Here is a 25,161-nt window from a genome sequence, read left to right on the forward strand (position 1 = left end):
GTGGCCGTGCTGTAGGTGCCTCCTCCTCCTGCCTTGTTGCTCCCTTCCTTCCTTTTTTGCTTGATTCCTTCGCCCTTTCCCCATCCCGTTCACCCATTCTCATCTCCACCCACCTCCCATCCCGCCGAGCACCTCCCATTGGCCCTTTGGGCCCTCTTAGAAGCCTTCTCTGGGCAGCCCCCTGCCCGGCAGCCTGCACAGCTAAGGGCCCCTAGGCAAAGGGTGGCTCCCATTTGGGTGGCTCCTGGTTGTTTCTGCAGGTGTCCGCAGGGGACGCCAGTTGCCAGTCACCATCCCTCTGACTTCCCTGCTTTACCCCCTTCTGCTTACAGGTGTTTCCCTCCCCCCTGTTGTTTAATTTGCACTGTATCAGTACTTAAAATTGAACTGTGAAACCTAGGCCTTTCTCTCTCTATTCTGGAGTCTCAAACCTAGGTGGTTTTTTCCCCCTGTTGTTTAATTTGCACTGTATCAGTACTTAAAATTGCATTGTGAAACCTAGGCCTTTCTCCCGCTATTCAGGATTCTCAACCTTAGGTGGTGTGTCCCCCTGTTTTAAACGTACATTTGGATAGTTCCTTAATCCTGAGTGTTGTCTTCTTGTCCTATTGCTCAACCCTCTTGGCTCTTGCTGTCTCGTCTGCCTCCACCCTGCCCGGTGTCCTTCCCTAGTGTTCCCCTCTCCCACCCTCTCCTCTCGCCTCCTACTCTATGGTGCTCTCTGTCCTTCCTATCTTTTCTAACTGCTTCTCTATTGACTATCCTACCCTCTTCACGAAATCTGGTAGGAATATGTTTAAAAAGGATATCCTGGTCTACAACCCAGGCCTCCCTATCGCTGACACCTATACCAGTGCCTCCTCCAAGGAAACTCTCACTGTCATCCTCTTTGTCGTTCCCTCGCCAGACCTATGGACACTACATATGGTCTCTGTGCTCTCTCTTTTCTCTTCTTCTCCCATTAATGGTGGCACCCGGTGGGATGCCCTCCTGGCCTCCTTCCATTCCTCCAAGGTCATCATTAATGTTTATTCTAATGGGACCGTCCTGGTCCAAGGCCCTCAGGCCAACCTTCACCTCTTTGATAGACGCTTCCTGCGCCTCATTAATTTCCTTTCTTCTCCCGCTGTCCCCTCTCCCCCCTCCACTGCCTCCTCGCCACCCCTCTGCTGCCTCCTCCTCGGCTACATTGCCCTCTCATTCCCTCTCCGCCCCCCTTCGGGGCCCTTCCACACCTAAACAGGCCGTACCTCTGATCTGTACCCCTCCCCGGAAGTCCTTCAAGGATGGCAACCTTCTCCACATAGCCACTCTTAACTCTCGCTCAGCTGTCAAACACTCCTCCGACATCTGCCGCCTTCTGGAAGAACTTGACCTCGATGTCCTCGGTCTCACCGAGACATGGTTCACGGCCAGCTCTGTCACAAGCGTTGACACGCTCCTCCCTGACGGCTAAAAGATCCTCTCTGCACCCAGGTCCAACCACTCTGAAGGGGGTGTAGCCCTGATCTTCCTCAAGTGGATTCCTGCCTCTGTCATCCCTACGCAGGCCTACTCCTCTTTTTAATGCCTCGTCTGCAGGCTCTCTCTCGCCCCTAGCCATTCCCTTACTGTGGCTACCATCTATCGGCCACCTGGTCAGATTTCCTCCTTCCTCTCTGACTGGGCAGACCTCTCCTCCTCACACCTGGCCTCAACCACTCAACTCCTCCTTCTTGGAGACTTCAACATCCACCTGGATGCCTCCTGTCCTCCCTCTGGACTCTTTTGCAACCTCTGTGACTCTCACTCACTATTCTCTCCTCTGGCCTGACTCACTCTGCAGGGCACACTTTGGATGTTCTGATCTCCTCAGACCTTTCCCTTTCTATCCCTCTCACCACTCTTCTCTCCTGGAGTGATCACTTTCTCCTTTCCTTCCATCTCACCCTCTCTACCCCACAGGCCAAGCCACTTCCATCACTGCCACACACCTTCTCGGTCATCCGACCCATGAAGCCCGTATCAGTTGAGGCTTTCACCGCCACTTTCTCTCCCTCCTTCCCCCTTTGGCTGATTCTCACCCTGACACAGCCCTCTACACACTCCACTCTGCTATATCTGATACTCTTGATATTCTCGCCCCTGTCATGAGGATCCGCCTGAAGCCCAAAGCCAAGTGCAACTCCTGGTACAACTCAGACCTCATCACCCTTAAACGCAAGTGCAGGGTGGCTGAGAGTAAATGACGTGCTTCTTGTAGATCCTCTGACAAACTGGCCTGCCGCCTGCTCCAAAGGCAATACCAGCTCTCTGTCCTCACCAAGAAGAGAGCTCATATCCAAGCCCGTGTCTTGGCGGCATCTAATAACTCAGCTGAACTATCCTGCTGCAGTCTCTACCTCTCCTGTCCCTTCCCAGGCCCTCTGCATGGCATTGACTTCTCACTTCATCTCTAAAACTCAGGACATCCTGTCCTCACTCTCCTCCTCTCCCATCCCTCCCTATACACCCTGCTCTTCCTCTGGCCCTTCTGCAGCCACCTCTCCTCCCTCCTTCTCTGCCTTTCCCCTGCTCTCGGCAGATGAGGTTTCTAGGCAAGTCTGATCTATGAAAGTCTCGCCAAAACAGGTTCACCCCTGTTCCTCCAAAACCATCAAGGACCACATTGACACCCTAGCTCCTGCCCTGGCTGACTTCTGCAACCACTTCCTATCCCCCCTGAAGCACTCCCTTGTGCAACCTCTTCTTAAGAAACCCTCTGCCGATCCCTCCTGCCCAGTCAACTATCGCCCAATCTCCATCACTCCCTTCCTGGGCAAGCTCCTGGAGAAACTCGCCATCTCCCAGCTCAATCTCCACACTGAATCTGTTGGTTGTCTTCATGACCATCAGTCTGGCTTCAGATCTGCCAGAAGCACGGAAATTGCTCTCCTGAACATCCGTGAAGACCTGCTCTCAAACCTTGACTCTAACACCCCCTGTGTCCTCATCCTGCTTGATCTCTCTTCTGCCTTTGACACCGTCAACCATGCCATCCTGCTAAAGTGTCCCCGTGATAACCTACGTATCACCGGTCAGGCCCTGGCGTGGCTGACTTCCTTCCTCTCTGACTGACCCTGCGAGGTCCAAGTTGGGTCCTTCATCTCTGCTATCTTTTTCTCTACCTGTGATGTCCCCCAGGGGTCTAACCTCTCTCCCTGGCTGTTCAACCAGGCACTCCTTGCCCACCGCATTGCTGCTCTCTGCCCCAACTTTCAGTGCTATGCCGATGATACTCAGCTCATTTTCAGGCTACCTTCGGCCACCTCTTCCCCATTCCTCATCTCTGACTGTCTGCTATCCAGGAGTGGTGTGCCACCAATGACCTCTGCCTTAATGTCAGTAAGACTGAGATTCTCCTCATTGGCACACCCACTCCCTCCATTCCTGTAGCTCTCTGGCCGGCCTCTCTTGGCCCTCTTCCTGCTCCCACCTGCAAGGCTAAGAACCTGGGGGTCATCTTCGACTCCACACTCTCTTTCTCGCCTCACATCTCTGACGTCTCTAAGAAGTCACACTACCAGCTGCACCTCCTCAGAGGTATTCTTCCTTTCCTCTCCTTCCCCCAGAAGCTCGCTGTCTCCAGAGTGCTGGTTCTCTCCAGGCTGGACTCTTGCAACAGCCTCTTTCTAAATCTGGCTGCTTGTACTCTACGCCCTCTGCAACTCATCCAGAACAGGACTACGAGACTTGTCCTTGGCCTCAAGCCCAGGGATCGTATCTCTCCAGGACTGAAATCTCTGCACTGGCTCCCAGTGGCTGCGAGGATTAAGTTCAAAACCCTCTGCATCATCCACAAGGCCTTCTGGGGCCTGGGGCCTCAACACCTTTAACTCTCTTCCTAAATATCTTCCCTCTCAAGCTCATCACTCATCTGCCTCCAACTCCATCAGGGTCAGTCGCTTCTCCAAGCAACGAGTTGGCAGTAGATCTCTCTCTTCGGCTGAGTCCTCCCTCTGGAACAGCCTCCCCTCCTCCATGAAACTTGAGGAGAACCATCTTCTGTTCCGGAAGCACCTAAAAACCTTCCTCTTTGCTTCTGCTTTCTCTCCCCCTCTCCCCTGCTGAAGTCCTGGCTGATTCTGAGACTGCACAGGTTACCTGACCACCCATCTGATCTTGGGCCCAAGCCCTGCCAGTTGCACGCTTGCGCTGCCTTCCTGGCAACCCCTGCACCTGGGGACTGTTTTCTGTATCCCTACTGTCCCCAAATTAGCACTTATGTCTGCACTCACCCTGCACTTGCCACCAGCTGGCCTTTCTTTATTTACTTTATGTTATTATTTTATTATCCCATGTACTGCACTTTCCCCTCCACCCGCACTTTTCTTTTCCCCCTTCCCTTGCGCAATCTGATTGACACCTAGTCTAGTAAGATCGTTGTCTGTCTTCCCTCTGTTCCCCCTCCCTTGCATCGTCGTATCTTGAAATGCTTGTGTATAGGTGCGTTATAAATGTCATGTCATATCATATCATATCGCGCATAGACACTGGCTCCATTTATTGCATCTTCACTACTATTCGCTGGGGGCGCATATATGGGGTTGGTATCGCCTCTCGCTGGTTTTAATTTTTTCAAGGGGTAAAATCCCTGTCCCTTAGTTAGCCGATCAGTCTTGAGGAAGAGGCTGTTGCACTAGTCCAGTTTAGAGAGAACCAGGGCTCTGGAGACATTGAGCTTCTGAGGGAAAGTGAGGAAAGGAAAGGTAGAATGCCCCAGAGGAGATAGAGCTGAAAACATGACTTCTTAGCAAGGTCTGAGATGTGTGGAGAGAAAGAGAAAGAGGAGTCAAAGATGGCCCCAAAGATTTTTGCCACACAAGTGGTTGAGGGGAGGGGACCCAAGGAGTCTGGCCTAAGAGTTAGGGGGAAGCTGGGAGCAGGCGTTCCAATGAGGATCTCAGTCTTGCTGGCATTGAGACAGAGATCATTGGAAGAGCACCACGCCTGAATAGCAGTCAGGCAGTCAAGTATAGTGCAGGAAGAGGAGGAGGAAGAGGTTGGGGAAGGCAGCCAGAAAGAGAGTTGTGTGTCGTCTCCATAACACTGGGATGAAGTGAGGGGAGTATGCACCATAGGAAACCAAGCTTCACCTCACTGACAAAAGCCAAATAAGGCTGACATATGTCTGGGGTCACCCTGGTAAAAGGTTGCCGAGCACAATGCTTGTGGTTAAGATTAATTCTAAACTTCCACCACCACAATTATTGTTTCAGATCTGTTACTCATGCAGTAACGCATAGAACCAGAAAGATGTGACCAGGTAGCCAAGGACCGCCTTGCACCCCCATGTTGGCGCTATTTGTATTCTCCACCTGAGCAGACCAGAAACCTCAGGGATCTGACAAGCTTTCTTACTGGTTTGCTAGTGATTTCTAAGATGTAGGCTCCTGGCTGAGGCAGTTGCAGTATGAGAGGTGCCTGTGGTATTTGCTTTGTAGGTGGTGGTTGCTGCTGGGATGCTGCCTTTCATGAAATTGTGTTGGTGTTCCAGATGCAGGACCAGGTTCGATGTGCTCAGCAAAAGTCTGCCAGTGAGTAATTCACTCCTGACATCCAGGTTACTCTGCCAGAATACTTCAGAGCAACTCCACACCACTCCACAAGGGGCACCACATCCAAAATGATCTGCAGCCTGCATGGCTGGTTGTGAAGGCTGCTAGGTGTTGACCTCTAGTCCTGTGGGGCTGTCTACTGGTCCAGTGGTGATGGCTGATGGTCGCTGGATGACAGTAGCTCCTCATCCTGTGGTAGCAGCTACTGGTCCGGTTGTTGTGGCTGCTGGTCCAGTAGGAGCAGCTGCTGGTCTGGGGGTGGCAGCTTTTGGTCACGTGGTGACAGCTGCTGACCGAGGGGTGGAGGATGTTGGCCTTGTGGCAGTGAATCCTCATGCTGTTGTTTCTGTTCCTAGTTTGCTGGTGGTGGCTGCTGGCCCGGAAATGCTAGCTGCGGGTCCGGTGTGGTGGCTGATGGTTGGTGGCGAAGGATGCTAGTCCAGTAATGGTGCTTTTGGTCCTGTGACAGTGGCTGCTCATCCGGTGGTGGCAGCTGCTGGTCCAGCGGTGGTGGCTGCTGGTCCAGTAGAAGCAGCTGCTGCTCTGGGATGGCTTCTCTTGGTAATGTGGTGACAACTGCTGGTCCAGTGGTGGGGGCTGATATCCTCGTGTCAGTAGCTCCTCGGCCTGTGGTGGCAGATCCTGGTCTAGTAGTGGTGGTCACTGACCTGGAAATGGTGTCTGCTGGTCTGGTGGTGGTGACTGCTGGTCCACTCGAAGAGGCTTCTGGTCTAGCATCAGCTGCTTGTGCTGCCTTTCTCTTACACCTCAGTGCTGGTGGGGGGAACTACTCTTCCTCCTAGCCCTGGTCATTCTCCTTTCTGTCCATCAAGCAGACTCAGCTAACCATGTGAGGCTAGTCTGTGAAGTATGAAGTTGAAGCAGTGACGACATGGTATGCCTCCTCCACGACAATGGTGCATCCTCAGAGAGTTCAGTTTGATGTAGGGTTGGTCGGCCATGGACACTGCTGGAATTGGGAACATGCTTTTTCTGACGCCAACTTCCGAAAGCTGGAACGCCAGGCCTGCATCTGCGATGCGCCTCGAAATCGGTGTGATGCTGCTTGGGGATGAGATGTCAAGATCCTGCTCCTCCTCATGTGCTGCTGGCTGGATACGGGAAATCACGTGCCTTCCTAGAATATGCAAAAATAAAGTGAAGTATGATGGAGGTGGGCAAGTGTGATACATGGATTAAAGGGAGGGTGAAACAAGTGTTGGGGAAGGGAGAAAAATGGGTATAGGGAAAGGGGAAGTGATGTGGTCTTTGTGGTGTGGTTATGGTGGTGGTGAGCGGCACCCCTTGCAGCATTTGCCAATAGTGCTGCTCCTACTTGTTCCGCTTCTGGCTCCTCTCCAACTCACATTACTAGTGATCGCCTTCAGAAGCGCTTTGACCTAGCAGTTTGGGATAGGCTGGCCCATCTGGGCTGGGACCAGGCCCGATTAGCACATGGCAGCCTGAACAATGATGATCTGGAAGTTTGGCGAGAGATTTGCCAGTGGATTTTGTTTCATTCAGAACCCCCAAGCCATCAGTCTTTGCCTTGCATTGCTCCCCAACTAGAACAGGCACAGTGACTGGGGTGAGGTAAGACCGCCTTATGTAGCTTTCACCCTAGTTATGGCCGCAATTCGCCATGAACACGGCTCTGCAATTTAAGACCACTATGGTGGTGATGTGTGCAGTATAAAAGACAAATAACTTGTAGAAAGAGCCACACAAACTTGCCAATCATTTTGCTTCTTGCTTTGCCTCCCACTTTATCTGAGGTGATTGGCCAAAGCGAAGCATGATGCGATGCGTATGCACAATCACAACGCTTCAACAAGCAAGTGAAGAGCCTGCTTTGCTTCTCCTGAAGCAATTGGTCAATACGAAGCATGATGTAATGGAATCCATGAGTGCTGAGCCTGCGCTTGGCTTTACCTGAGACAATTAGGTGGAGCGAAGTGTGACATAAAGCCCATGCTCAAGCTAGCCAAGCCTGCGCTTCACTTCGTCTGAGGCATTTGGGTGGAGCGAAGCATGACATGCCACAGAAGCTCATGCTATGCTTCTCCCGATTGCTTAAAGTGAAGCGAGTCATGGGCCTCATTACAAGTGTGGCGGTCCCGACACAAGGGTGCCATTAAGCTTACTGGAACCCTTATTTTTGGACCGCCACACTATGAGTGCCTGCCGAGCCTGCTGCACTCGACAGGTCTGACCCTGCTGGGCACAGCGGTCCCAGCAGGCAGAGTTGCCATGGAAGCACCGGCATTGTCAGCAATGGTGTCAGTGCTTCCAAGTTCCCATTCCCATGGAGTCCTATGTGACTCCATGGGAATGGGGACTTACATTTTCTGGCGCCTGTCTTCCCGGGCCGCCGGGACTTGTTATGTTCCGGTGGAACCGGGAAGGTAGGTACCGGCAACGATGTTACGAGGTCAGCGGCAACCCACTGTTTGCACCGGCGGTTTACCACTGACCTCGTAATGAGGTCCATGATGTCATAGCGCATGGCTGACGTACCACACTTCTTCGGTCAGATCGAGTTTCACAGTTCTTTTGTCAATGCGTAACTCTGCCGTTTAGTGATGTACCACACCATCATTGTGTGTGATGCAAAGCAAAATAGCAGAGTGGGGTGATTTTCCAGAAATGTTGAGGAGCGAAGTTGAATTTTTTCGCCCACTGCTATGTTCTGAGTCTTGTTGTCATTCATTATGTACACCACTAGAGGGTGCTGTGGAATGATGTACTTTTTTAAATGACCTCCTATAAGATTGCCCTTTCACAGCCATGGTGTCCAATAATAAAGTGCACTATTAATGGTGCATTATTAATCTTGATGAATAAAAATGTAATAACAATGACATAACGTATTCATGTAGTAAATGTTGTGAAATGTGGACTGTGGACATATTTCAAAGTCACAAAAATAAGATAACATGTTCTGCTTGTATACTGTTATTGCAATATTGGTAGACGTGAATGAATTAGTTATGCAGTTGTTTATGTATAGTGACATTTCACAACACTTACTATGAAATTCCTCGTTATTGTGCCCTTTTAAACTGTGTAAAATATTAATGTGTATAAATATTAATTCATCAATGTTTCAATATTACACATTATTATAAAGCTAGATCCTGCTACACCTATGTTGAATTTGGGGCCTTGTTAATAGTTTACTTCATTAATTGTGTGTGCTGCATTATTTTGATGGTTAGTGAACCTGGGTACCTTAGGTACAGCATTAATGCAGTTGGAGTTTGTGATGTTCGAATGGTGTACTTTTACTTACTATTCTTAATATAGCCTTATAGACTGAGGGAGGGGTCAATATCGTAGGATAATGACCCGCCACCAAGTTATGTCCCGAGCCTAAGCAGAGAGCCATACCTTGGGAAATAGGCATTTTTCCAAGTGATAATTACCCCTCCAGCGGTCTATAGGGCTGTTAGCACATAGTAATAGCAATATATGCTTTGGAATTTTGGTGGTGAAGTAAAAGTGAAATTCCTCTAATAGTGAGTAAAGTAAATAGACAAACTGAGTTAGTAAATTAAATATTTTTTTATTTTGTAGTATTGAAATGAAAAGGCTGCCGTCATAAGTTAAGCCTTTTATTTGCAAACCTGATTAATATGATAGGTTGTTTTTAATGCACTTACCCAGAAGTTTCTAAGCACGGACCCGGGGATCGAACCTATGTTGCTCTGTGTCGTCTTGCTTCGAAGGTGAGCATGTTGCCCCTGAGTTATCCTCCCGAGATTAAAGTAGATCAGGTTGAACCGAGCATGCAATAGGTGTCATGTAAACATGAATTTTTTTTTCTGTAAAACAGTGAAAGCATTTCCCCATGTTGTAGCTTTCTCTTTGGTCTGTTAAAGAGGATGTTGCACTGAAAAAAAGCTCTTGATTTTGACAAGATGTCGGATCCCGTTCAGATTCCACTCTCGGTCTCCCAGGATCTGCTGTGGTGGGCCAACGAGGGGAACTTGATGAAGGGGGAGCCGTTTTGGCAACCGTGGCCGGAGGTGACAGTTGTAACGGACGCTTCCCTCACAGGATGGGGAGCTCATGCCAAAGATTTGACCACCAGCGGTCGTTGGTCTCCGTCGGAGTCCAAACTCCACATCAACCTGTTAGAGCTGAGGGCCATCAGGCTGGCCCTGAAGGCTTTTCTGCTGTCTGTGCGGGAGAAGTGTGTCCTGATCATGACGGACAATACAGTGGCCATGCATTACCTCAACAAAAAAGGGGGGTAGGGTCACTCCCATTGCGCAGAGAGGCAATGCAGCTCTGGTTCTGGGCAATCCAGCAGGGAATATCAATCTCAGCAGTTCATCTGGCCGGAGAGGAGAAAGCGGCGGCGGACCCTCTGAATAGGCAGGGCACAGTCTCTCACGAGTGGGAGTTGGCTCAGGAAGTCCTTTTGGAGATCTTTGCCCTTTGGGGAACCCGACAAGTGGATCTCTTCGCAACCAGTGCCATTCCTTAATTGTTAAGGAGGTTGCAGAGGTTCGGGTCCCACATGATCCTCATTGCTCTGGATTGGGCCAGGAGAGCGTGGTACCCGGACCTTCTAGAAATGTCCATCTGCCCTCCATGCCGTCTTCCCTACCGAGAGAATCTGCTCTCACGCGAGGGGAGTCAGGTTCTCCACCCAGAGGTCAGGACTCTCAAACTTCACGCTTGGTATCTGAAAGGTTGAGGTATAAGGATTGGGACCTCCCAGATGATGTGATGGAGGTGTTGCTTTCGGCCAGGCGGCCAGCAACAAAATCCCTGTACTGTTGCCGTAGGTTTTGCGACTGGTGCAGAGGACAAAATGTTGATCCTTTTCAGTGTTCCATTCTCATGGTTCTGTCTTTCTTTTGCCAACAGGGGCCTTCAAGTAGGTACCATTAAGGGTTACCTTGCGGCGCTGTCTATCTTGAAGCGCTAGTTTGAAGAATGTTCTTATTTTAAGATTCCTTTGATTTTCCAATTTCTTAAAGAACTCACTAACATGTTCCCACCGTCCCCGTTCCAGGTGGCCAGTTTGGGATTTGAATTTGGTCTTGAAAATCTTGATGGTACTCCATTTGAACCTTTGCACTCTTGCCCTTTGAGACTGTTGTCTTTCAAGACGGTGTTCTTGGTTGTGGTTACTTCCACTCGCAGAGTGAATTAATTGAAGGCACTTTCATCAAAGCCACCCTTTACTGTGTTCCACAAGGATAGGGTTGTACTGAGGGTACGTCCATCCTTTCTACCTACGGTAGTATCTGAATTTCATTTAAGGCAGAAAGTGGTTCTTCCATCTTTCTATCCTCCTCCTGGTAAGGAAGAGGAGTGACTCCATAGGTTGGACCCTAGGAGAGATCTGAGCTTTTATATTTCTAGGATGTCCGGGGTCAGAGTGGACGATCAACTCTTTGTGGGGTATGCTGGACATCGATTGGGCCAGGCTGTTACCAAACAGACCATGTCCACGTGGATTATCCTCACCATTACGGAAAGTTACCGATTGGCGGACAAGGACCCTCCTGAAGGATTGCATGCACATTTCACTAGGGGCGTGGCTGCCTCCACAGCCCTGCAGCGGGGAGTTCCTATTAGGAATATTTGTGACGCAGCCACATGGGCTTCTATCCACACCTTTGTCAAACATTACTCCCTGGATATGCTCCATGGCCAAGATATGGCCTTTGGTAAGGCTGTTCTTTACTCTGCCATCTAATTGGGTATGCTAAATTCTTTTCCTTACTCCATTTTCTGGTACTGCTTTGGGAGTCTGTCAAAGATGTGGAATACGTTGGAGGACACAATCCATTCGAAGAAAAAGTTACTTACTAACTGGTAACATTCTTTGGACTGGATGTTCCTCCAACCTATTTCACATCGCCCTCCCAGCCTGCCCCTCTGGATAATTTCCTATGCTATTGCAGCTTACGTTCCCTCAAGGCTATGTGCAGTCAAGCAGGCATTGGATATGTGCGTGTCACACGTTATGAAGGAAAAAAATAAACGGAGGCTACGTCCTATTTATAACATCCGGTGATGTCGCGCTCGACGGAGGTCTTCGAGGGACATCGACCCAACGCCATCGACGCAGGATGCTCTCTGCCGAAAAAGTTTCCAAAGTACACAGGTGTGGCCATTAGATGTCAAAGATGTGGAATACGTTGGAGGAACATCCAGTCGAAAGAACATTACCAGTTGGTAATTAACTTGTTCTTCCACTGATATAAAGATAAAACACAAATTTACTAACGGACTGAATCTTCTAAAGCCATTTCTCCACTATGTTGAACTGCCTTAACATGATACCGGCGTGGATGACAACAGTGGCCTAAAACCCAGAACTGAAAAATAATCCTAGTTCCAGGCCACATGTGTTACACCCAGATTTCGGCGTCCTACTCTCTGGCAACGTTGGCGGTTACAGCCGCGAATGCGATTTCATACCACCAACAGGGAGCCTCCGGCTCAGAGGAGCGGTCTAGTGGTTCGTGAGAAGGACGAGAGCGAGACTCCTCCTTCCACTCCGGAAGTACGATATGAACGAGAGTTGCCAGGAGTACTACGCGTTGCTACGATTCATCACAGCTCCGCTCCGTGAGTTACTGAAACTGCGATACACACCTCTCATTGAGTTAGATTTAGGAAAGCCTTTCTTTACTTTACTCTGCTTACATTTCCTGCAGGACTTTCCTCCATATACCCCTATTCAGTCCGACCCAGCCGCTCCACCCGACTCAGTCTTACGGACGAAATACTCAGTGGTCTTCTTACTCTTTGGTCGATCCCGTCTCGACACTACCCTCGAACTCCCAAGACTCAACACACGATCTCTGCATCCTTGCCTACCCAACAGATCGGACCGCATCACCAGCTATCAGAGACTCTCCATAACATTCCTTGGGATTCTCCCACAGGTACATCTCACTCATTTAACCTTGAGTAACCATAAGGCGAAGGGTGTTATAGATACTTAATTCTACCTATCCTATTCCCACAGAAGAGTCTCACCTAAGCCAATTCATCGCGACTCCATCTGGTTAAACTTCCTACTCCAGCCGTGAGGGAGCTACGCGAACCACCTACAGGACTACACCCACACTGGGTTTTTGTCCCTCTAAGAGGGTTTGCCGGAGAACCCCTTTTTTGATACCTGTGTTGGAAGGTTCGGGAAGGGGTCTCCGGTAAACTTTCACTCCTTCAGGAGAGACCGAAGACAAGGTAGGACTTTTCCATTGTTGCTTGCAAAGTGCTTCTGAATTGTATCGGCAGTTATTACAGATAGCAACGCCTAAAAAAGGGTACGTGTTCAAATTTATTTGAACAAGCATTTCAGCTGGCAACATGGAACAACAGATACAGCAATTAGTCGCAGCGATGCAGAACATGTCTGCTGAGGTGCAATTACTAAAACAGGAGAACGCCACTCTTAAACAACAGGTTGGGCGTTCCGCCCAAAGTTCGGAGGTACCCCCAGGGCCTTTACCAGGAGGGCGCTTTGACGGCAATCCACATGCTGTTAAGGAGTTCCTGGAATCTTGTACGGTCCAATTTACATTTAAACCAGCCTTTTTCCCCACTGATAGAGATAAGGTAGGGCACATGATTGCCCAGATGACCGGAGCCGCTCTGGCCTGGGCCACCCCATTAGTCACCACAAACAATCCAATCCTTGATTCATACCCTGCTTTTTGTAATAGTATCCGAAGCATGTTCAGCCGACAGGAAGTAGTAGTTGCCTCCCAAGAGAAACTGTTGGATTTAAAACAGGGTAGTCAGGATATACTCACTTATATAACGGCGTTCAAAAGAATGGCTGCAGATACCTCTTGGGCCGATGACGCCCTAATGACACTATTTAGACGTGGTCTGTCAGAAGACTTAAAGGACGAAGTGTCCCGTGTTTCCAGACCAACAAACCTCGCAGAATATATTGCCTTGGTTATGCAAATGGATTACCGTCTTCAGGAGAGGAACAGAGAAAGACGTAAGGGAAAAGGGTCTCAAGCTCATCTAGAGGTATTTACCTCCCCTAAGTCCGGCCCTTCAGACGAACCCATGCAATTAGGCACAGCTAGAGGTCCATTAACCCCAGAAGAACGAGCCCGAAGAACACCACTAGGCTTATGCATGTATTGCGGGTCTAATAGCCATACTATTAGGGAATGTACTCTGATCCCTATCCCGAAACCGGGGCAGGGAAACGCCAGTACCCGACCGTAAAAGGGACGGCGGCATCGGGTCCTTTCATCACACCTAGTCCCTCTTCTCACATATCCGGTGGGTTTTCCGCCCATTCATCAGAGAGCATCATTGTAACGCTCACCTGTGACAATTATGATCAGTTTGAAAATCTCTTTGCCCTGGAACAACACTTCTTTACTTAATGTTCCTGCCCTCATTGATAGTGGTGCCGCAGGAAATTTCGTAGATGATACCTGGGCACTCTCTCATAACGTTCCTCGTACCGCAAAAAAAATGGCCATACCTGTGGAAAGCGTGGACAGGAGTCCGCTTACATCAGGACCCATTAAGGATCAAACCTGGCCCTTGTTGATGGTGGTTGCTTCACATCAAGAGAATATAGAGTTTGACATAATCAAAACAGCCCATTACCCAATCATCTTAGGGCTGCCCTGGCTAAGACACCATAATCCCTATATTAACTGGGCAGCAGGCACACTTTTTTTGGTGTACAACATCACCAATTGGTAAACTCCCCCAAGGTAGAGCAAATTCCAGATCCCAGGGTCTCGACTACAGTAGTCAATGAGGTCTCTTCCTTGCCTCCAGAATACGAACGTTTTCGTCCCGTATTTTCTCACCCAGAGTTTTCAGAACTCCCACCTCACAGAAGGGATGATTGTGCCATAGACTTGGTCCCAGACAACCCCCTTCCTTTTGGCAGGATGTATATTCTGTCGGCAAGAGAGAAAGAAGTCTTAAAGGAGTACTTACACACCCATATCAAGAACGGATTGATTACAGAATCCACCTCCCCGGCAGCCGCTTCGCTTTTTTTCATTCCGAAAAAAGACACATCGGAACTTCGCCCTTGCATAGACTTCAGAGGGTTGAACAAAATAACCATCCCGGACAAATATCCAATGCCCCTTATTCCAGACATACTAGAAGCGGTGCAAGGGGCCAAATTCTACACCAAATTAGACCTAAGGGGAGCGTATCATCCTATTCGCATCAAAGCTGGCGACGAGTGGAAAACGGCGTTCAGAACACCCTTCGGTCATTTCCAGTATAAAGTCATGCCCTTTGGACTTATGAACGCTCCAGCAGTTTTCCAAAGATTTATGGACCACATCTTTTCAGATATTAGTCTTCATTACGTTATAGTTTACTTAGATGACATTTTAGTTTTTTCTTCCTCTTTGGAAGAACATCAGTCCCAAGTGAAGGAGGTCTTACACCGATTGCAGGAAAATCATTTGTATTGCAAATTAGAAAAATGTGCGTTTCATAAGACCACCATAGCATTTCTGGGTTATATTCTCTCCCAAGGAGGGATTGCTATGGATCCTGCAAAAGTTTCCGCTATCACGGAATGGCCTCCTCCTCGTTCTATCAAGGAGATACAAAGATTTCTAGGTTTTGCCAATTTTTATAGGCATTTCATTCCACACTTCTCTTCTTATACTAAACCCATCACTCAATTGCTAAAAATGGACACCCCATATCTTTGGAACTCCGAGACACAGGAAGCATTTGACCACCTGAAGACCCTCTTTACCCAGGCTCCGATACTTAAAGTCCCAGATCAACAGCGTCCTTTTATTGTAGAATCGGATGCTTCGAAACATGCCCTGGGAGCGGTTCTACTTCAATCGGACAGTCATAACATCGAAAGACCTGTAGCCTTCTTATCCAAGACCCTCTCACCGGCAGAAATCAATTATACAGTCTTAGAAAAAGAACTTCTTGCCATCAAGCGGGCTTTTGAAGAATGGCGACATCTCCTTTTGGGAGCACGATACCCTATCGAAGTAAGAACTGATCACCACAACCTCCGTTCTCTTCAGTATGTACAAACCTGCAACAGCCGACAGGCACGATGGGCACATTTTTTCTCACCCTATCAAATCAAATTTTCCTTCATCCCGGGAAATACCAATCTCCGGGCCGACGCTTTATCCCGCAAAGATCCTGCGGGGAAGATCCCCTTCCGAGCAGAACCTATGTTTCCAAAGGCAGTTTTTGTTCCTGTAGTCCATCACTTCTTGCAGACACTGGAGGACAAGACTAAGGAACTGTTGACAGCAGAACCAGAAAATGGTCTCATTAGGGGATTGACAAGCAGCAGAGGACTCCTATTCAAAGGGGAACAAGTGTACGTTCCGGATATAACTCTCCAAAAAGAAGTATTGAGACTTTGTCACGATTCACTTGCAGCTGGTCACCGAGGAATCCTCAACACTCTCGAATTGGTTCAGAGGCATTTTTGGTGGCCCTCAGTCCATACTGATGTCCGGGATTATATTGCGTCATGCACGATATGTCTTCATACTAAATCTCCCCGGAGACCACCTATGGGAAAACTGGTCACGACCCCTATTCCGGAGAGACCATGGCAAATAATTACAACAGATTTCATTGTGGATTTACAGAGATCGGAAGATTGTACCGCTATCATGGTAACCATAGATATATTGACCAAAATGGCTCATTTTATACCTTTGCCTGCAGTTCCTTCAGCAGCCCAGATGGCTCACATATTTTTGGAACGCATTTTCTCTCTACATGGCCTTCCGGATACCATCATTTCGGACAGGGGTCCACAGTACACTTCCAGATATTGGAAACAACTATGCTCCCTTCTAGAGATATCCCGAGCGTTGAGTTCTGGGTTCCACCCGCAGACCAATGGTCAGACGGAGCGCCTCAACCAGACGCTGGAAGGGTATCTTCGGTGTTATGTCTCCTCTGCGCAGGACAATTGGAAACGTGAACTACGGTTGGCAGAATTTGCTTGTAATAATGCGGCACATTCAGCTATCAAAGCAAGTCCTTTTTTCTGCACCTATGGCTTTCATCCTACGGTCTTCACAGTTGCCACATCACCGGACGCACAATTCCCAGCTCTTGAGAGACTGGTAGACGCCATCCAACAAGGACATCGGACTGCTCGCCTGGCTCTTCAGGAAGCCCAGACTCGCAGTAAAACTCAAGCAGATAAGCATCGTTCTCCAACTCCACAATTCCAGATTGGTGGACAGGTCTGGTTGGCGAGCAAATTCCTACCGAGAAGGCTTGTCCCGTCCAAACTGTCTCCCAGATATTTTGGACCATTTTCCATAGTGGCTAAACGGGGTCCTGTGGCCTATACTTTGCAGCTACCCAGATCTTGGAGCCGTATTCATCCGACTTTTCACGTCTCCCAATTGAAGCCAGATGTACGGAACCGCTTTCATCGTATGGCGGTATCAGCCCCTCTGCCGGTGATGACCGATACGGGTCCCGAATACGAGGTCTCGGGTATCTGTGACTCTCGGTATCATCGTGGTGTCCTTCAATACCTGGTGGACTGGAAGGGTTATTCTCCTTCTGAAAGGTCATGGGAGCCGGCTTCGGCCGTCCATGCTTCCCGATTGGTTCGCTCCTTTCATCTTTTTCATCCTGGCAAGCCTGGTTTTGCTTCTTTGGGGAGGGGGTATACTGTTACACCCAGATTTCGGCGTCCTACTCTCTGGCATCGTTGGCGGTTACAGCCGGGAATGCGATTTCATACCACCAACAGGGAGCCTCCGGCTCAGAGGAGCGGTCTAGTGGTTCGTGAGAAGGACGAGAGCGAGACTCCTCCTTCCACTCTGGAAGTACGATATGAACGAGAGTTGCCAGGAGTACTACGCGTTGCTATGATTCATCACAGCTCCACTCCGTGAGTTACTGAAACTGCGATACACACCTCTCATTGAGTTAGATTTAGGAAAGCCTTTCTTTACTTTACTCTGCTTACATTTCCTACAGGACTTTCCTCCATATACCCCTATTCAGTCCGACCCAGCCGCTCCACCCGACTCAGTCTTACGGACGAAATACTCAGTGGTCTTCTTACCCTTTGGTCGATCCCGTCTCGACACTACCCTCGAACTCCCAAGACTCAACACACGATCTCTGCATCCTTGCCTACCCAACAGATCGGACCGCATCACCAGCCATCAGAGACTCTCCATAACATTCCTTGGGATTCTCCCACAGGTACATCTCACTCATTTAACCTTGAGTAACCATAAGGCGAAGGGTGTTATAGATACTTAATTCTACCTATCCTATTGCCACAGAAGAGTCTCACCTAAGCCAATTCATCGCGACTCCATCTGGTTAAACTTCCTACTTCAGCCGTGAGGGAGCTAGGCGAACCACCTACAGGACTACACCCACACCGGGTTTTTGTCCCTCTAAGAGGGTTTCCCGGAGAACCCCTTTTTTGATACCTGTGTTGGAAGGTTCGGGAAGGGGTCTCCGGTAAACTTTCACTCCTTCAGGAGAGACCGAAGACAAGGTAGGACTTTTCCATTGTTGCTTGCAAAGTGCTTCTGAATTGTATCAGCAGTTATTACAACATGCTTTACTGCCTATCCCAACACCACTATATTACCCTTCTTCCCAAGCTTCTTATCCTCAGCAAAATTTAGAGTTCCCCTTCTCAGCAAATACCAAAGCATCAACTTACGCTTTGCCTATTTGTAGAACCAGAGGGGTTGCCTTCTCTCTGTCATTGGTTGCAGTCCTGGGTTCAGGGGAGCCTTTTCCTGCATCAACCTCCGCTTTGAGGTACACTAGGATTTCAGCCTCCAAATCCAGTCCACAAACTCTTCTTCTGTATCTCTTTCTCTCTCGTTTCTCTCTATGTCAATGGTCAATTTCTATCTTCATGTATCTCTGAATCTCTCTCCCTCACTCTCTCTCGATCTTTCTCTGTCCCTGTCTATCTTTATGTCTCTATCTTTCTATCTTTTTCTCTCTCTGTCCCTGTCTATCATGTTCTCTCTCTCCCTCTCTGCCCCTGTCTATCATGATCTCTCTCGCCCTCTCTCTCACTCTCTGCCTGCAGCCCCTCACTCTTTTGCGCTACATATCTTTTTCCTTCCTTCCTTCCTTCCTTCCTTCCTTCCTTCCTTCCTTCCTTCCTTCCTTCCTTCCTTCCTTCCTTCCTTCCTTCCTTCCTTCCTTCCTTCCTTCCTTCCTTCCTTCCTTCCTTCCTTCCTTCCTTCCTTCTCTCTTATTGCAAATATTAAACTCCTTTTCCAAAGAGGCTTTTTCTTTCATGCCCTCCATAGTTAATGATGTTGTTTGTATGCCTTCTGTACTCTTTATTCCCAGAATTTGTTTTAGGTCGCACATTGTTCACTCTCTATTCATGTCTCCCCGTCTTGCCTGATCTCTCTTTGTCTCTCTGTGATTCTTTTATGCTGCTCCCAACATTTCACACCTTTAGTCTCATCATCATTTCTGTTTCCCTTTGTGTCTCGTTTAGTTTCCATCTTTTCTCTGTATGGCACTCTTATTTCTTCCTTTTTATAGTTGTATCCAGCTGTCACCATCTCTTTCCCATTCCTATTCCATAGCTTTCATGCTTGTACTTCTGCTTTATCCCATCGTTCCCTGATTTCTAACACATTTCTTTGTTTTATTTATTTTTGTATTCTTTCCTACCAGTAGAACTCAGTAAAATAAAATTGTGTTTTTCTCTCCACATTTATTTCCTAAATAGAGCTGCCATTTTCCACATTTCTTTTTTAAAATCAATCATTTTTGCCTATTGTGTAGATTGCAAACACCACAATTTTGAGTGATGTGCCATGCTCGTTTAGAGGCCTGATTGGCAAGGTCCAGTTATCATTTGGAATTTAAGAATTGTTGTAACTACAACACTATGGACCTCATTGTGAGTTTTGAGGTAATTTTAAAAACTGAATGTATCAGAGCAGCCTCCAATTCTTTCAGTCCTTCTGCTTATGAGTTGCAAACTTAACAGGTGGCAACGCCTTCAGCATGTGCCTGGAGGTTGAAATTCCAGTTACCACTGGTGGTAACTCTAATTCTGTTTGGACGAATTAGCACTTCTTCTACCTCAAAACTCATAACGAGGCTCTGCATGCTTATCTAGGGCGATGTACATCAAATGAAAACACAAATAGGGCAGTCATTTCTTGAGCCAATGAAGTCAATGGGCCTCATTACGAGTCAGTCGGTCCGGAAAAAGGGTGGCGGTAAACCCGCCGCCACTGTTGTTTCCAGACCGACTGATCTCGAGTCCTGCAGGCGGGAGGCGTCATTCCCGCCAGGTCTGACCTGGCGGGTTTAACACCACCCGCCTGCAGGCATACGTGGAAACACTGGCACCACTACAAGATGGTGCCGGTGTCTCCACTTCCCCATTCCCATGGTCTCCATGGGAATGGGGATTTACAGAATTCCGCCTCCAGAATTCCCGGAGGCGGTGGGGTCATAATGCCCCGGTAATTCCGGGAATCACGGAGGCGGAATGGTAATACGAGTCCGGCGGTAACCTGCCGGTTTTTCCAGCTCGTTTACCGCTGGACTCGTAATGAGGCCCGAGTATATTTTAGGTGTAGTCTCAGCACTGCTTGTTTGAAGGTTTTAGGTGGTGTACTGGATGAATAAGATTTGACGATGAAGGCGGTTATAGGAACATTTAGGTCATAAGATCCTTCCAAAGCAAGAATCTGGGATTGGGATTTTAGATGCTTGGGCTGCAGACTGTGGAGAAGAACGTCTGTGCAGGACATACTGTCACGCATCGGCTCACTACTGTGCCGGCTGGGTGGCTGAGTGCTGGGAGTCCGGTTCCCCGGCGGCGCAGGCCACGTTTGCCATCTGTCCCTGCGCCTGCACGCGGACCACGCTTACCCTTTGCCTCCACTCCTGCCCGGTGGCCTGCTGCTTCCCGCGTGCTGTGGCGCTCCTGGTGCCTTTTGCCCCGTCTGCAGTGGAGACGGCCGTGGCAATTGCAGTCACATTGGAGTCCTGGACCTTTTCCCGGCCGCTCACGTGACCTCTCACGTGAGACCACACAACTCACATGTCGGTCACGTGACGCAGGGCCGCTGGGGAGGGCGGTCACATGACCAGGAAGTCATAGAATAAAAGGAGCCCGATTCATTTGCTCAGCGCTTCTCAGCTGTACCAACAGCGATTGGTGACTCCTGTGTTCTGCATCATGTTATCTTTGATCTCTGGATTTGGACCTCGTTTTTGACTCTGGATTGCTTCTTGGATTGGCCCTCATTTGGATTTGGTGACTATTTTTGGACTGCTTACCTGAACTGCTGTGACTTTTGGACTTTGCTCACCTGGATTGTTTTGTCTCTTCCCTTTTGCCTTGGCATTTTGGATTCAAGTATCAAGAATCAAGTACTTTGGTAATTCTTGTCCAAGCATCAAGTTGTATCTCCAACTTCACGGTGGACCCTGACATCATAGAGGTATATTCCATCTCCTCTATGCCATATCACAACACCTTTAGAGGGAACAGCTAGGTATAGAGTGGTAACCGGACATCCCCACGGGTAGGTGTCTTTTATCTTTCTAAGATACACAGTCCTCGTCCCTGTACCTTGCATACTTAACCCTGTGTTTTCTTTGCAGCCATCCGGGACCCAGTGTTTTCTGTTCCTGCCACCTCTGGCCCCAATAACCGGTCGGTGAGTTGTTAGCTTTTCTCTGACTGGTACTTGGGGACGGGGGTATACTAATCCACGTGGACCTCAGATCTTGACACATACTTATTGGGTGATGTCAAGGTTGAGGTGGAAGGACCTCTGTGAGATTGGATATTCCAGGAGAATGGGAAGTGGGATGTTGGACTGGGTAATTAGGATGTTTATGAACTCAGGGTCACTTGGATGCCATTGTGTTGGTGACAGTTTTTGCAAGGGTCGCTGGCTCCTCTTTTCATGCACGTTTTAGGAAAGTGTGGGTAGTTTCAAATAATTGCATGCAGGTTTAAGGAGGTGTGGATGGTTTCAAATAATTGCTAGGGTTTGTTCAGGTACTCATTGACGTGGGGGGAAATTGGGGCTAATGTGCAAGGAAGGTTGTCTAGCAGTAGAAAGCTTGGGCCTGTTTGAGGGAACTGTGATATGTGTCAGACCTGGCCCAAGTGTCCTTGATTTTGTGGCATCAGGGTTTATGTATGGTAAGGCCGCGATGGAACCTGATGAGCTTTGATGTGCTCTTGGAGGAGGTAAAAAAGTAGACAACTTTGACCTAGGCCCCGGCAAGCAGCGTGTTGAGGATCAGGTTGATATGGGGAGAGGGTTCAAGAACTGAAAGAAAACAGTTGAGATGTGTGGCTTCAATTTGCTTTCATGTAGCATCTAGCCTGGTTTTCAAGGCATGTTGGTGTGCCTGGAGTTTGGGGGCGGTTGATGATGACGAGGGAAGGTGAGTGGTCTGGTCTGGGGCGACAATGCCTGCACGTTGTGGAGAGCACATTTTCCCTAAAATTAAATGGAAATTGCTTATCACTGTCTCACAACTGTGATGCACTCAAGTAATGAAGTACTACTGAGTTAATAAGTTATATTATGTTATGTTATCTTGCATTTGTGTAGAGCCTCCTGTCATAGTTTGTGGCGTCAAAGCGCTTATGCCTGTCAGAGAGGCAAACAAGGAACTTGATGCAACATTTAGTAATAGTAGGCAAGCTCAAAATTGGGTAGGTAGTTGGGATGAGGGTGAGGGATAGATAAGATGCTCAGGAAGGCATGAGAAGGAAACGGTGGAGGAGCTATCTGTACAATTGGACCAAATTCATCATGTGACTCAAGTATATTCTATGGGGCGCTGCACCGAAAAGAGAGCTGGAGAAGAGGTGTTCCCTGCACCTGAGGGTATGTCTGGCATGCACTCACTGCATGTGAGCCTGGGCATGTTAAAGCCATGCCCAAGAAAACACAGACAGCAAAGCCTGTCTGCTTACTTCCCAAGGCCCTCAACAAGAAATTATAGGAGGGGTCATATGTCCAAAATCCCAATTTGTCAAGCTTGCAAAAGCTCCCTGAAAAGCACACAAAAAAACTCTCACACTTTTTGTTTCCTCATTTATGTCATGGCTACCCAAACCCAAGGCTTGTGCGCAAAGTGCTTAAGGACACACAACTTGTCTATGGCTTAGCAATGGTCAGATTTTTTAGCCTTCCACAGTGCTATGGTGAGCCAAGGCATATAGAAACCATGCCCCAAAAACACAGAGTGCAAAGCCACTCTACTTACTGCTTCAAAGGTACTTGAAAACTAGACATTTAAAGCAAAACATTACAATGAAACCTTAACGTAATGTATGATGACCTAGCCAGCTAGTCTAAAAGGAAACCAACATCATGTTCTTCCAACTCTTCTTAAAGGAGTGAATGAGTACACGTAGTAGCACTCAGATATATTCTAGTTAACATGCATTTAGCTTTGGGAAAATAACACATTGATCCCAGCAGAACAAGACATTACATAATTGTTAAAAAGCATGTTCCAAGCTCTTTAAGATTTCTTCAGGTAAGTTTATTCCAAGTTCTTAGTTACATATCCACATGAAGACATAAAGGACATAAGCTGTGACAACACCGGCTCCCATCACCGAGGGTCAGCCAGCTGTAACCGCCTCTACACAGAACACCCACTCAGAATATTCCATCATTCACACCTAAACATTCCACATGACATCTCAAGCTACCTCACCTCAGACAGGCACAATACAAAACACCTCCCTCCTTTACTAAACCATACATGCACAGAACAAATCACATACCAGAACAACACAACTACCACCTTCCAAGATATATGCACACGTAACATTCAACTAGCAGACAGACACTTCCACGACCAAACCCAACCATCAAAACATCACACCCTGACAAACTACATTCCATGTACCAATAACAAAACTACTGTCATCCATCTGCCTGTTCCTGCCACAAACAAGCAACTGGGCTCTCACCCCAGGACCTGGCCAACCCTGAAACTGGGCTACTTCACTTACATTCCTGAACAACCACAGGACTGCTACACCTCCTACCACCAGCCCCCGCCTACAACAACGCGGGTGTCCAGGCTGCCCCTGGAACCCCAGCAGGCCTCTAGACTGCCACTCTAGAGAACTGAGACCTCAAAGCCTCCAAAAAGACAATCACAACCTCACTCCAACAGGGATTCACAAAGTGGAAACATACAACATCACTGAGATCACAAACACCCATGGTCTTAATACCATACTCATTACACCAGACCAGGATGTACAAGCCTTCCAAACACATTAGGAGCGGTGGCCACGCACTCCCAATGCCAACATCAATGACTGGTAAAAACTAAACGGTCTTATAGCAAGGAAAACATCCTAACCCAAAACAAGCTGTTGAACCCCTGGATACAACGAAATCCACAATAAATACCACAAGTAACATAGAAAACAATTTACTCATCATCTCAAGACTTACCACACTCAATACCGACGGGTCATTACCAGGCGTCCCCAGCTACCCCTTTACCACCTACTGTCCAATGTGAACAACCTCATTGCTGTTCAACCTTTACCGGAATCAGGTAACCCCTATAACCAGACCAATCCCCTCACATGAAATTAGAAAATCCTAACATCCTTAATGAAAGAGTTGAGGCGCTACCTCACTCTAGAACAATCGCATGGGTGTACAACTTTTACCACGACAGGTAACTACCCAAACCAAACCAAAACAATGTAAGGAAAACTGTATACCCCACTGACATTACCCAAACAATTCAAACCATGCATTTCATACTGCAACACTTCCATGCTGAATGTGAGTTCATCCAATACCCAACACTCACTCACTCTCTCCAACCTATCTGAGTCAGATGCATCATAACATGCATTCCAAAATCATAGAATGCTGCAACCATATGCTGTAAACAATACATAAACCGCATTGAAAACATTTGCGTTGTACACATTTGAATACAAAACCATGTTGCTCATAGTAAGTAAAATCACCAAAACTAAAAACTTTTTTTGTGAACTAAAACGTCCATAGCCATTTGTAGGCTCTTAAGCGAACCTATGAGTCCATAGCCATTTACACAGGCTCTACTGACATGTGCAATATAGCTGAAAATCCTCAAAATGATTAAAGCTATCACACTCATACACATACCACCCAATTTACACTAACAGCAACGATTTATGCACATTAGTGTCCATGTGCCATGGTGCTTGGCACTCGAAACCTGCAATTCCTCAAAAGAATTATGCTAAATACCCTTCAATACAACATATTACCACACTATATTGTCACTGTTTCACTTACCCATTTACATAACAGAAAAGCGCTGTTTAAGATGCATTTATATCTTCTATAAACACAAACTCATTTGCATCCTCGCAGTGCCCCCATTCTACAGATTCACAGCGCACAAAGTCACTCACCATCCTGCACATGCAAAAATGCTCCGTCAGTTTTAAATAGTTATATTAAAGTTCCAAACTACCCAACATTATGGCTGTTACTCTCTGCACAAGCTTATACCCCACCATACTGTCATGACCTAAAAATGTTACCTTATTTGTTGGCCGCTACCTGTG

At 47.9% G+C, this 25,161-nt stretch overlaps 1 protein-coding gene and 1 long non-coding RNA gene across 3 annotated transcripts in view; one reads left to right on the plus strand and one right to left on the minus strand.

Annotated features, from left to right (window-relative positions):
- CNKSR3 (CNKSR family member 3) overlaps positions 1 to 25,161 on the plus strand; it is a 1,181,575-nt gene that overhangs the window by 655,546 nt on the left and 500,868 nt on the right. Inside the window, exon 16 of the mRNA XM_069607750.1 lies at positions 13,545 to 13,573. Within this exon, the coding sequence (XP_069463851.1) occupies positions 13,545 to 13,573 (29 nt within the window). The remainder of the gene's footprint in view (positions 1 to 13,544; positions 13,574 to 25,161) is intronic.
- Positions 1 to 25,161, minus strand: part of LOC138467604 (uncharacterized) — a 142,808-nt gene that overhangs the window by 11,841 nt on the left and 105,806 nt on the right. The gene's annotated exons all lie outside the window — the stretch shown is intronic.

Source organism: Ambystoma mexicanum, chromosome 4q, assembly GCF_040938575.1.
Source record: "Ambystoma mexicanum isolate Mex_15411 chromosome 4q, UKY_AmexF1_1, whole genome shotgun sequence".
NCBI classification, from domain to species: domain Eukaryota; kingdom Metazoa; phylum Chordata; class Amphibia; order Caudata; family Ambystomatidae; genus Ambystoma; species Ambystoma mexicanum.